This window comes from Erpetoichthys calabaricus, chromosome 15 (genome assembly GCF_900747795.2).
Source record: "Erpetoichthys calabaricus chromosome 15, fErpCal1.3, whole genome shotgun sequence".
Classification (NCBI taxonomy): Eukaryota; Metazoa; Chordata; class Cladistia; order Polypteriformes; family Polypteridae; genus Erpetoichthys; species Erpetoichthys calabaricus.
Window position 1 is genome coordinate 4950408 of NC_041408.2, and position 14033 is coordinate 4964440.

The following is a 14033-nucleotide window of genomic DNA, read 5'->3' on the forward strand; positions in this document are numbered from 1 at the left end:
GTCACACGCAATCTGTAACATAGAAAACCACAAAGAAAACCAGACCTCCATAATATTAGACCAGCCTTATTTTGGAAAACCAGTTAACATTTTTATTTTAAATAGCTGAATCTTTACTAGTGACTTATTCTAAAGAATACATGTTGGGAAAGATAGAAGTGATATTTATCATTTGTACAGTTTTCATTCAACAACATCTTTAGTTATTACATTTTTTTGCATACTGCAAATATAAGATCATCAACTCCAGCCATCAAGGGTCACTGGGCGTCACCATAAACGAAGCCGCCATTATCCAGTTGCGACATATACATTTTTGTTCACGTCTTTGTCTTCTTCTTCTTCATTAGATTCTTAGAAAAATAAACAACTCCAATTTCTCGGACTATAAAATATTCGGCCAAACCTTTCCAATTTCTCCTATGATTAGAAGAGTCTTGGACAACTGAGAAGCCAGCTAGCATAGAAAGGTAGCCACAAGACACGGAGTGATTCTTGAGGACTGGACAGTGTGACCCCCTTATAAAAATACAAAACAAGTACAGGGAATGTTATCAGAAAAACGTGCACATCATTTTCCGACCATCGTCTTCGTTGCAGTAGCACTGTCATAGGCACAGTCCTTTCGTTTTCTACGATTGACAACACGTATATAAAAGCAGGCATTTCCACAAAAATAGTGCTTCTGGGGCGCTGGGTGACAATAGCCTTCTGGGAAGGGGGAGTTTGATGATGAATAAAACATTCAGTTTTGTGACTCTTTACGTGCAATATGTCACAAATTTCTCAAAATGTCTCCAAGTTTATGACCAGGAGATGACCGTGTTCCAGTAGGCCTTCATTATTGCAGCATCTCGGACAGTGAAACCTGTGATTCTGTGATGAAGCGTAGGCCACACATAACATAAGGGAACATCCTCTAACTTGCCGAGTCCCTTTTTGGTGAGCCAAGGCAGGAGACCCGGTCCTGGAGAGTTCACCATTCGTCTCAGGAGTCCATTCACGCGCAGTGACACAGATGGGCCGGTTTGGAATTGCTAATCAATTCAACCACACGTGTGTTTGGTGATAGGAGAGGAAAACCAGAACCGAGTGCCTGGAGGGAAGGGGAAAACGCGTAGACTCCACACAGACAATGACCGAAAAGCTAGGACATTGGAACTCATGGGATGGCAGAGCTACCCACCGCTCCACTCTTCTGCCCTTAGACAACAGAATTTAAATTTAAATTTGAAACTACTGGTCCAGTCTTTTAGAACACCCCCATTTTCCTAAGATTACTTAAATTTTGAGCAATTCAGGTTCGGTGAATAACCTGAAATGGTACAAAGATAAAAGGCAAAGCTGATCTAAATAACAATTCAGAGTGTGTAGCAACTCTGCTTTTATACACACAGCGGGTTTGTAAGTAATCAACCAAAAATGGGACACCTGCAGAAATTGGTTGCAACTTTCAAGGCAGGCTGAAAGCTGTTAACTCCTTATTTGTTCCATAAAAAGGCCTTTTTGTATAACTCTGAAAATTACATTATTATTATTATTATTATTATTATTATTATTATTACCACGCTTCTTTTCATTTCACCTGTTTGTTGTCTAGTACAAATCTTGTAATCGATATTTAACCCACTTCCTATTGTCCAAATGACATGAAATTTTGCACACTTACTCACTTCTGATGACAATACATGAATCAATAATCAGTTTCACTAATTGATCAATTAATCCATGTGAATTTTTGTTTCATAAGTTTTATGGACAGAATTTCTAGGCGCAGCCAAGGGGAAGAGGGGGTCTTGTTCGATGGCCTCCGAATCTCGTCTCTGCTATTTGCGGCTGATGTGGTTCTTTCTGTTGGCTTCATCGGACAGTGACCTCCAGCTCTCACTGAAGCGGTTTGCAGCCAAGTGTGAAGCGGCGGGGATGAGAGTCAGCACCTCTAAATCCGAGGCCATGGTTCTCAGCCAGAAAAGGGTGGAATGCTCTCTCCGGGTTGGGAACACATCACTGCCTCAAGTGGAGGAGTTCAAGTATCTCGCGGTCTTGTTCACGAGTGAGGGAAGAATGGAGCGGGAGGTCAACAGACAGATCGGTGCGGCATCCGCAGTAATGCGGGCTCTGGAATGGTCCGTCGTGGTGAAGAGAGAGCTGAGCCAAAAGGCGAGGCTGTCGATTTACCAGTCGATCTACGGTCCTACCCTCACCTATGGCCACGAGCTTTGGGTGGTAACCGAAAGAGCAAGATCACAGATACAAGCGGCCGAAATGAGTTTTCTACGCAGAGTGGCTGGACTTTCCCTTAGAGATAGGGTGAGGAGTTCAGTTATCCGGGAGAGACTCGAAGTAGAGTCGCTGCTCCTCCGCACTGAGAGGAGTCAGTTGAGGTGGTTCGGGCATCTGGTCAGGATGCCCCCTGGACGCCTCCTGGGGGAGGGTGTTTCGGGAATGTCCCACTGGGAGAAGGCCACGGGGCAGACCCAGGACACGCTGGAGAGATTAGATAGATAGATAGATAGATAGATAGATAGATAGATAGATAGATAGATAGATAGATAGATAGATAGATAGATAGATAGATAGATAGATAGATAGATAGATAGCGTAGTTGGCAGGATTAGATAGATAGATAGCGTAGTTGGCAGGATTAGATAGATAGATAGATAGATAGATAGATAGATAGATAGATAGATAGATAGATAGATAGATAGATAGATAGTGTAGTTGGCAGGATTAGATAGATAGATAGAAATATTAAAGGAAGTGTTAAAATATTGATTACAAAAATTATACTAAAACAAACCAAAGACTAAAAAGTTGAAAATAATATATATAGAATAAAATACTTTTTAAAAACCACACTAAAGTTAAAAGTTAAAAATAAATCTCTCATACATCAGTCGTAAAATAAAAGGGTGGGCGCTTTTCATCAATCAATAAAATCTTAGGAAAAGAGCCCACACTTTTATTTTACGAGTGATGTATGTGAGACTTATTTTTTACTTTTTTAGTACACTTTTTAACTTAATATAAGCGTGGTTTTTATATAGTATTTATATACATATATATTATTTTTCAGTTTTTGGTGAGCAAAGTTATTTTTTGTTTTTCAACTTGTGGCAGTGTAGTGCGTACCTTGGCACCATTTCAGGTTATTCAATAGACCTGAGGTACATTCATTTGAATAAAAAGACGAAAACATGGAGGGGTTCTAAAAGTTTTGACTGGTTGTGTCTCTATACTCCTTCAATGTGTTACGCCAGCTATTTGAGCAGACGGTAAAATCAAAACATCTGTGAAAATGTCTGCAAGCGGACAGAGTTTGAAAATGAGGCGGGAAAAATAAGACAAAAGTCATCAGAGGGTCAATGGCGGGAGATCAAAAAGTACGAGTGTCAAAGCGAAAACGAGAGATAAAACTTGTGGTCAGAACAGCGAGAGTAAAGAAGTCACAAACTAGAATTTCGTTTAGCGTAAAGAGTTTGAAAAGAGGAATTAGTGAAGGGGTTTGAATCTGCAGCTCACATGATGAAATGAATTTCATGAGGACCTTTGGTAACAACCTCAGAAGTCACAGCTCCTTTACCCTGATGACGGGAGCGTTAGAAAAGCATAATGGTGGGACAAAACGGTCCAAAAAAATATTTAACCCTTGTGACGCATGTGTGCCTGGGGACCACATCGAGGGCTTAACCGAGGTAAGCCATTCCACCTCCAGACCAGGTGGAGGTGCTGTCGCTGACCATTCTATCTCTCGTCCACCCACAGTATCAAGAAGAACCTCAGCGCCTGACCCCACCCACGGGTCCCTATGAAGGCTCCGCCCTTTCCATCAGGGACACACCCCTTAAGTCGTGGGGTTGGCTTGTGCAAGTCAGAAATTCAACGTGAAGGCGCTGCAGACTCAAAGTTACAAGTCGGGTAATTACGAGAAAACAAAGCAACCGGAATGGTGACAAAACGTTGACTTTCACATTAGTCACTTGGACAAAACAAAGCATGCAACCTGGTCAGCCAGAGATGCCATTTTGTGGTCAAATCATATTTGGGATGAAGTGATAACACATTTAATATGTCTATTTTGTTCTTTATTTCTACAAAAAGTGCCATTGATCTTTAATTGCTTTTTTTTGGCATCAAATCAACAACTAGAATCAAATACAAATTTCTCTGAATAGTCTGACAGGAAACCCGTGTGAACGCACTCAAGTGGGAAACGTCACAACTCAAAGCTCCAAATCATCCAAGAGCATGGAAACGCAGCACAAGAGCTGACAGCCAATGAACACTTACCCAGGAGTACAATGCATACAAGGTGGTCCCGTGGCAAGAAGAGCCACCGGCACTTCCGACTGTGCAAACAGAAGAGAGGCTCGTCTGTCTGATGTCTCATGTTTGTTGCATAATGACAGAGCAGAAAAAAGGGAAAATAAAAGGGAAGGGACTGCGACTGAACTGGTCGTACCTGGAAGGCCTTTGTACGGGCAAAGGCAGGACGTCATTGGCTGTCGTAATGCGGCAATCTCGTGATACTTTGGAAATGGGCTGACAAGTCTGCATGCAAGTCATATAATTTGTAATCTGACACCCACGAACACATGAGATCTCGCAGCTAAAGTCATTACGTCTGAGGTCCTCGCTGACTAGAAATCGTGTAATGTGCCAAATGCCTCAGACTCTTACTCTCCATCTCAGATACGGCAGCTTCATCCAAAATGTTTGTTTCGGCAAATTTCACCAGATGAAAATTTTACTAAGGTCCAATTTGGGTCAAAACGGACTGGAAAACCCAGCGTTACGCTGAGGACAAAAACATCATCCAATCTACCACCTGCACAGGGCAAATTTCAGGGCAAAATCATTGAAATTGTGAAAACGTAATTAAGTCGTCAACCTAGTCATAGTCTGTGTGGAGTTTACTTTACACATTTCCCATAATCCCAGACGGTGTTCTGATTTCCTTCCATATCCACGATGCGCAAAATCCAAAGGGCTTTCAACGTCCAAAAGTCCCAATATACAAAAAATGCCCTTCAAGGGGGAGGAAAACCATAAACCTTTGGTGGACTGGTGTCATTTTAAAGGCCTGAAAAGGCAGTTTGACACTTCAGACTTCAGTCTTACCTTCTGTCGAATAAAAAAGAAACTGTGTCCCAATGTTGAATGTTATGGCTTTTGATGTATAGAATTTCCGACCCTAACGTTTGGTCCCATAACCCTTTCGGACTTCTACGCCATGTTAGAATTTCATGGATTTTTCTGTATATGTGCCTCATTTTACGCAGTAAAGATTTAATATCTCATCTCATCCTCTCAAGCTGTTTTTCCAGGTGTGGGCCTTAGCAGCAGTGAGCCAGACTGACCTCCCTCCTCAGTGTGTCCTGGGTCTACCGGAGGTTCTCCACCTGGTTGGATGTGTCCGGAGCAAGTTGAGTAAGAGCCATACTGGGGGGACATCCTAACAACATGCCCAACATGACCTCGAACGGCTCATCTCCATCAGCAGGAGCAGCAAGTCTACTTATACTGTGAGACTCTCTTGAGTATCGGACCTTCTCATCCTATGATGGATAGTCAGCGCTGTGGCCACGTGAAGAAGCCTCATTCCTCGCAAGCTCATTCTTTTGGCCATTACTCACAGCACATGACCACAGGTGAGGATGTAGATGGACCGGTAAAACATGAGCCATGTCTTCATCATCATGTCTTCACCACCACAGACCAGCACATCACCTGAAGACTAAATAATAAAACGAAGAAGACCACACCTCCTGGACTAGCAAACTCCACCCAGTTTAATGGGAGTAATGGTGATGTGGGGGGGGGGACTGCCATTTATTTAAAAGGTTGTGAAGTTCTGCCATAAACTCCAAATTTAATTTATTTTGCGAGTCCATTTATTCCATTTTAGGCCTGAGTGGAACCAGTGACTATACTGGCAGCACTGGGCACACAGCAGGATCCAGTCCTGAGCAGGATGCCAGTACGTCACTCATGTCAAGTTCCTTTACAGTTAATGATGAACAAAATGTCTTCATCTTTGGGATGTGTTCCTGGGGATAAACCTATACAAAGTACCGCAAGCGGTGGCCGGACAATGTCGGGCAGACACACTAACCAATCCACCACTTTGCCCCCTAAATTCCAAGTTAAATGCTACAAACATACTGTTTATAAAATGTTTTTCCCTTGCAATTAGCTAGTATTTCCATTAAAACTTGTAAACTTAATTTCTTATAAATTAATATATTCCAAGGAGAATAAATAATAAAAGAAGAAACAGCTAAATATTTTTCTACTAACCGGACAGATCACGTCAGAAGATCCTTGCCACTTCCCAAAGTTAGAAATGAAGCTAATTTCTCATTGTCCTTACGGTAAAGATGCCTTCCTTTATGACACGGCGCTCATTCTGCAAGCGTCCTTATATACAGTGACGGCAAAAATGTCTTCTTTTGTGGTAAAAAAAAAAACAGAGGGAGTCAGTGTAAGCGTGCTGCACGCAGAAGTCGTGATCACACTCAATCCCCATTTCGAACTCAGATCCAGGGAATCGAAGACGGACATCATTTGACAAGCTGCATTTGAAAACGTGCGTGTGCAGTGCCTTCATTTTGTTTTGTTGCAGCCTTCTGGTCAAATCGTTTCAATTGAGTTTTTCCCCAGCATCAACCAACACTCAGTACTCCTCAGAATGGCAAACCAAAAACACGATTTTTAGGAATTTTTGCAAACGTATTGAAATTCAAAAGTGGAAATGTCAAGTACTCAAGACCCTTTGCTTTGGCTCAGGCACACCTGATTCTATTCTAACTAAAAACCTGAAATGTGACATTGACACAGCTATGCAGACACTTGAAATTTGGCTCAGGTGCACCCCATTCTATTGATCATCACTGAGACGTTTCTACACCTTGCTTGGAGTCCACCTGTGGACAATTCAGTTAATTGGGTTGATTAGGAAAACCAAAGCCATGAGATTGAAGGAACTGCCTGAAGAGCTTGGAGACAGGATTGTGCTGAGTCCCAGATTTGGGGAAGGCAACAAAAACATCTCTGCAGTACTGAGGATCCCCAAGTGCACAGTGGCCTCCATGAAATCTTAAATGGACAAAATTTGGGACAACTGCACCTCTCGCTAGAGATGGTTCTCTGGCCAAACTAAGCAATCTGGAAGCAGAAGGACCTTAGTAAGAGAGGTGACCGAGAACTTGATGGCCAATCTCTCTCTCTCTCTCTGAGCTCTAGACAATCTTTGTGTAGATGGGAGAAACCTCTGGAAGGTCACCCACAACTGTAACACTTTACTACTCTAGGCCTTTTAACAAATTGACCTCTATAATTCTTAAACGGAAGAAGTTTGGAAAAAGTACAACTCTTCCTAAAACTGGCTGAACAATCTGGGGAGAAGAGCCTTGATAAGAGAGGTAACCAAGAACTTGATGGTCAGTCTGGTTGAGCTCCAGACAACCTCTGTGGAGATGGGAGAAACTTTCAGAAGGACAACTACTCCACCAAATGCCCAAACAACACATGAACATCCACTGGGAGTTTGCAAAACGGCACCTAAAGGACTCTCAGACCATGAGAAACAAGAGTCTCTGGTCTGACGAAACCGATGTTGGAGTGTTTGACGTCAGTTCTACATGTCACGTCTGGAAGAAACCAGGCACTGCTCATCACCTGTGCGATACCATACCAACGGTGAAAAATGGTGGTGGATGCATCATGCTGTGGGGTTGTTTTTCAGTGGCAGGAACTTTGAGATTAACTGAGCAAAGTAAGGTGATATCCTTAATGAAAACCTTCTGCAGAGCGCTGGGGACCTGAGGTTCACCTTCCAACAGGACAAAGCAAAGACAACACAGGACTGGGAATGTTCTCGAGTGGCCCACCCATAGCCCAGAATTGAGACCAATTGGGGAGACCAGAAAACAGACATCCACCAACGGTGTCCAGAAGAATGGCTGAAAATCCCCAAATTCGGATGGGAGATTATTGTGTCAAATCCAAGAAGTCTCCAGGCTAGAGTTGCTGCCAAAGGGGCTTCTGAGTGAAGGGTCTGAATACTTAGTTCCTCGTGGTGTTTCCATTTTTATTCTTAAGCGATTTGAAAAAATGACCCAAATCCTGCTTTTATTTTGTCATTCTGGGGAATGGAGGTTTACCTGATGACAAATTTACACAATCTGAACCCAAGGCTGCAACCTAAGAAAACGTGACAAAAGAGGAGGTGGCTCTGAATGCTTTACATTAACCCGGATCTCGACCCCACCGTCATAGAATGCCACCATCTGATAGGATGACGGAGTTTATCGGCCATTTCAATGGCACACCTGACTTGTACAATAATGTACTGTAAACATCACAATAAACATTTTTTCGAGAAATCCACAAATACTCGTCATGCTCTCGTTTTCCTCAAGTCATCAACCCGGGCAACAAACGATTGTGAGATTCATTATGAATAATTCAGGCGCCTTGATAAACATGAGCATACGTTTCCGTCAATCGAGGCGGCTTCTGGTGAATTAAGGTGTCGTTTAGTCGGACATTTCCATATCGAGTTTTGTGACAATTACTTTTTTAGATGTTAATTGACAAAATTTTTTTAAGAATCATCATCAAAAACTAGAGCCTTTGTAAGAGTGTCAAGAAAATATTGGGATTCTACATGTCGAATGAAGAACGGGTCCAGGGAAGGTGCGTTCGATCAATGGATTGAGGGTGTTTTCCTCACCCGTAGTTCTTCTGAGGAGCCGGTCCATGCCTTTTTCTATGTTTAAATGACTTGGAAGTTGCACCTCAATCCGTTTTTCAATATAAATGGAATATGAACTGTCTGGGAGCTTTACACTAATGAGAAGTGCACCACAATGCGCATTTTGTGAATGTCAGTTTGATCAAATATCATAAAATTCGTCGTGATGAGGTAATAAATACAGCAACCTATTAATTGATACCCTAACAGGATTATATATTTTCTCCATAAATAATCATCTATTTGTATATATGAATATATATATATATATATATATTATTTAATTATTTCATATTTCCCCATCCCACCTAACAACCCTTACCCTTTAACATTCAAACGTGAAACGTGTTAAAAATACAATAACAGCACAAGAATACAGATCCGTTAAACGTTGTGAAAACGAGATTGTGTTTTGTGTTATACCACAACAAGGAAGGGTAAATTTTACACGTTTTTCACAGCCAAAATATCGATAAAGTGCTTCGGACATGTCACACAATCGTTGAGCGTCTGGCCATGGAGTCTGTCGACTGGTTTTACGAGACATTTTTGCACATGTTGCCTAAAGCAATTACGAATTTCCAAAAATAAAGCTCTATTTCTTTGTTTTTTTCTTTTTAGTTAAAAAATAAAGTGAGAAAATTCACCTAAAATTCTCTAAAATATTTAAACAGAAATAAAAACAAATGCCCCCCTCAGATTTGAAATGCCATTGGCGATTCAAAAAACAAAAACAAAACAAAAACGTTTGAATATTTGACGAGATTTTGGAAGTAAACCAGCACCGGGGTGAACGTTATGTACATTTATCACCTGCTTTGCTCAGCATTGCATTTTCCCTTTAATGCCGTTGTCTAATGGGTAATGAAAATCGAAGGCAATGCATTACAAGAAGTGTCCGTTACAGTGCACTTACACTGAAATTAATCGGTATAATTACCCGTCTACGTATTTATTATATGACTAGCATGTAGGTATACTGCAAGTTTGTGGAAAAAAATGTAACGTTTCTTCTCCAATTGTTACCTAGTAAGTATACGGCAGCCACCGCAGGTAAATAATGAGTAATCACAGTGTAAGGACACTATAATGACAGGCACTTAATGTAACACGTCACCGAATCTAGTCATAAAAATAATAAAAAGAATTTTCACTTGATAAAACCATGCTCAGCCTCTTCGGCCTTTTTAAAACTGATGCACAAGTTGAAGGAAAAATGGACGCTGGCTGAATAACCAGTCCCCTTAGTTCTACTACTTTGTCCCCTGCTTACTACAAAGGGTCACAAAAAGTCAGAAATGAACCTAAACGTCTTCTCCTCCCTACGTGGAGTGTTGGATGGCAGCACCTTTTTGTTTTTTGTTTCCCTTCGGACCTTTTATAACAGTCAGTAACATGGAAAGGAAATTCGGTACCCAAAGAGCTGCGGTGGTGTGTTGGAAATGCTGTCTCAATGGCAAGACGACTGGCGGTCCAGTCGCGCTAGTTGGAGAACAGAAATCGGAGCAGAATGGACATGATGAAGCGGTGGTAGAGTGAGTGCTGCTGCTGCCGCTGCTTCTTCTTGGCAGATTCAAAGAGCTTGGGGAGGCTTCAGACTACTGTGGCCGGTCGGCGGCCCATCTCTGCTTCCAGCTTCACCATCTGCTGCATCTCCTTTGCCTGCAAAATCAAAGGGCAACACATTGAATTTTAGTCGTATGGTAACAGAGGTAGAGTACAAGAAGATTCTCGTCTTGAGATACCCGTGAAGATAGAATAACCTGCTGCAGAAAGTAATAAGAAGTCCAGGCTAATGCTGGTAGGTTTATCCATCATTAAACTTGCCTAGTCTACACTTCAGGGATGTGGGAGCTGCAGACTGGCAACATTGGAAGCAAGGTGGACACCAACCTCAGTTCGGGGTAGAGTTGGGGCCAAAAATTTCCATCCGCCACAGCTAAACACGTTCAAATTCAAGTGTTTCATAACTCCACACGTGTCACATTACCAGACAACTAGGGTATCAACATCCGAAGTGACTTATGAGGAAGAAGAAAAAACATTATTAACTGTAATGATTATAAGTATCCATCCATCCACAGAGGCGGCCTTAGGAGTACGCGGGGCCTTGGGCGAGTGTCATATGCAGGGCCGAGAGCCATAAGTGTAGGCTATATACCGTACCACCATGCTCACGGGCTTGTCTGCCTCTAATGCTGTACGCCTTATTATTGTTAAAAAACATGGTGCCTTATGTAGGTACCATTGGCTGTTTGATTACATTACGTATTGTAATTGTTCTTATATCGGTTTAGTGGCCTTTAATCAACTTAATTAATGATTCAGAAACAGTGTGCACGCAAAATTAACAAACTAGATAACAGTTGTTTCTGCCGAACCCGCTGGAGTCAGGAAATTTATTTAATTACGGAGAACCAGAACACTTGTAATAAAACGAACACTTACCAAACAGCTGCTTTGACAGTCACAGACGGAAGTTCACTTTTCTGGCTTTTCGCTGAGCAAAATCGTTGATAAGATCCTCGTAGTCCAATGTTGAGGCAAGTTCCTTTTCGATTGACAAAATAGCTAAACTGCACAGTCTGTTTTGCGACATTGCTGATCGTAGATAATTTTTGACAAGTTTCAACTTTGAAAAGCTTCTTTCCGCGCTCACAACGGTCACAGAAATTAGAAGAAATCCACCACGTACCGTATTTCAGTCTATAAGGGATTTGAATGTCTTGCAGCGGCCCCGCATATTTGTATGATGAGCTGACGGTGACAAAAGAATCTCCCATCGCGGGACCCCCCCTCAGGCGCAGGGCCTGGGGCGATTGCCCTAGTCGCCACCCCCAAAGGCCGCCTCTGCCATACATTATTCAACCTGCTATATCCTAACTACAGGGTCACAGGGGTCTGCTGGAGCCAATCCCAGCCAACACAGGGCACAAGGCAGGAAGCAGACCCCAGGCAGGGTGGCAGCCCACCGCAGATGATTATAAGTATTTAACTCACAAATACCAATGACTGTATTTTGTATTAATCATGCGGCAGAGCTATATGATTTATTACTTCTATATGAATTTGTTCATCATTTAGGTAGAAAAAGAATTAAGCTTGTGCACAGAATTATATGATTAACTTACATTCTTTTATGAGAAAATGCTGACCTCTTGATACTAACAGAACACCCTGTGATATTATAAATCAATGTGATCGTTTCTTTACTCTTGTTTAATATTATAAGAAAACATGTCACTTATCTTATATATAATTTGCCAGTCTCCTCACTCACTCACTCACTCACTCACTCACTCACTCACTCACTCACTCACTCACTCACTCACTCACTCACTCACTCACTCACTCACTCACTCACTCACGTCTGTCCGAAGCCGAATGCGCAATCGCCTTCTCCGCAGCTGCCCGAAAAACCTTACGAGACCGATATCCCGGCAGGCGGCGGATTTACGGCCGCGAAAATTCAAAGAGAAAGGCGACTTTGACCAACATCGCAGCAGGGTCCGTCCGAAGCCGAATGCGCAGTCGCCTTCTGCGCAGCTGCCCAAAAAACCTTACGAGACCGACATCACGGCAGGCGGCGGATTTACGGCTGCGAAAATTCAAAAAGAAAGGCGACTTCGACCAACATCACGGCAGGCGGTGGATTTACGGCCGCGAAAATTCAAAAGGAAAGGCGACTTTGACCAACATCGAGGCAGGCGGCGGATTTACGGCCGCAAAAATTCAAAGAGAAAGGAGACTTCGATTAAAGCTCTAGAGGCCTGAAAGGCGATTTCGACTACAGCTCCAGGCCTAATTACGCATTCATTCAATACACCTATATTAGGTTTGTGGTGCTTATACTTATTACTTACTATTCCACTCGTGCCCGTTTCATCTTACGTTGTCGAAACGGGCTTTTTGTCTAGTGAATTAATAAATAAGGATTATTAATCTAACCAAACAATTATAATGTAATGAAGATATTAAAGCTATAAGAATGTAATCTCTTTATAACTAATGTAATGAACTATAAGAAACTGCTTAAATTGGTCTTGTGTGTATACTGAGAAGGGTGTATTCCTTAGGAATGCGCATGCCTGATAACTCTTTATTTTGGTATACTCCTGTATGTAATAAATCAGGATGTAACCGTCACTTACAGCAATCTAGGTATGACCTCAAAATGAACTGCTATGTTTTTTCTCTCTTTGTCTAATGAACAAGCTAGGTGCTAAAGGAGAGAAATGTTTTTCTTTTGGTAGCAGTCTGTCTGAACCCAAATCAGTTGCCTGAGCTATGGGGTAGTCTCGCAGTCCTTTTAACTCACCAAGAGTAAAAAATAAAGAAATTGCTTTTTATTTTTAAATTGGTGTTTTTCCTGTTGTGTTTTGACTTCAGTGTTCACACTTACAAAAGAGGTCGACATCAGTCTGCGGGACTGTTTGGAGGACAAGTGTTATGGGACAAGGATCACCGCGAGTGAAAAGCTCAGAACAAACTACAAGTGAGTTACGACTCCTAGATTATAAAAACCTAGCATCTCAGTTAGAGGGAAAGTCATTAAACAAGAGAGTCTTCAGACGCTTCTTAACTCCTTCAGGGCTGATGTCAACTTTTGTCGAAACTCAGGGGTAGAGGACGTTAATCGGCTGTAAACTGCGACAAAACTCACCCTTACGTTTTAGTTCGACTCTCTTTGCTAGAAGGAAAGTTAAGTAGCTTTGCTGATTTAACTTCGATTTCCTGCATGTGTATGAGTAACGAATAGCAAACAACCTCTAAAATGGAATCAACATCTGGCAAGAGACTAAAGCAAACGTGCGAATTAAAATACTACATGGACGTTTGACGTATTATTGCTGAACCGGATTCTGACTTGATGGACTTGGAATTTGACGCAAGTGATCTGGAGATGGAGATCAAAAACAAAAGGGATTGTGTTCAAAAAATGCTTCAGTTGCCTCACATTTTTATGCAATCGTTTTGTTCACCCCACTGAATTAAAGCTGAAAGTCTGCACTTCAACTGCATCGGAGTTGTTTCATTTAAAATTCATTGTGGTAACGTACAGAACCAAAACGAGAAAAAAGTTGTCTCTGTCCAAATGTTTATGGACCTAACTGTACATATATATGGAACTTCAGAATTTGTTGACTTGCAATTTCACCCTGAGTTGTGGGGTTGGCACTGCTTCTTAATGTCTCTCCTCTCCTTCTCTCTGCAGATCTGGAGAATCACAGGCTGACGACGCATGATTTCTACTAATTCTTGAATTCAGTGGTCT

General features: G+C 41.9%; 1 protein-coding gene across 4 annotated transcripts in view; it reads right to left on the reverse strand.

Annotated features, from left to right (window-relative positions):
- Positions 1-66: 66 nt before the first annotated feature.
- The window catches only part of LOC114666051 (1-phosphatidylinositol 4,5-bisphosphate phosphodiesterase beta-4), a 275642-nt gene continuing 261675 nt past the window's right edge, over positions 67-14033 (reverse strand). For all 4 annotated transcript variants that reach the window (XM_051919278.1, XM_051919276.1, XM_051919277.1 and 1 more), the window contains one exon: positions 67-10420. In XM_051919278.1, coding sequence (XP_051775238.1) covers positions 10352-10420 — 69 coding nt within the window. In that variant the 3' untranslated portion in view covers positions 67-10351. The remainder of the gene's footprint in view (positions 10421-14033) is intronic.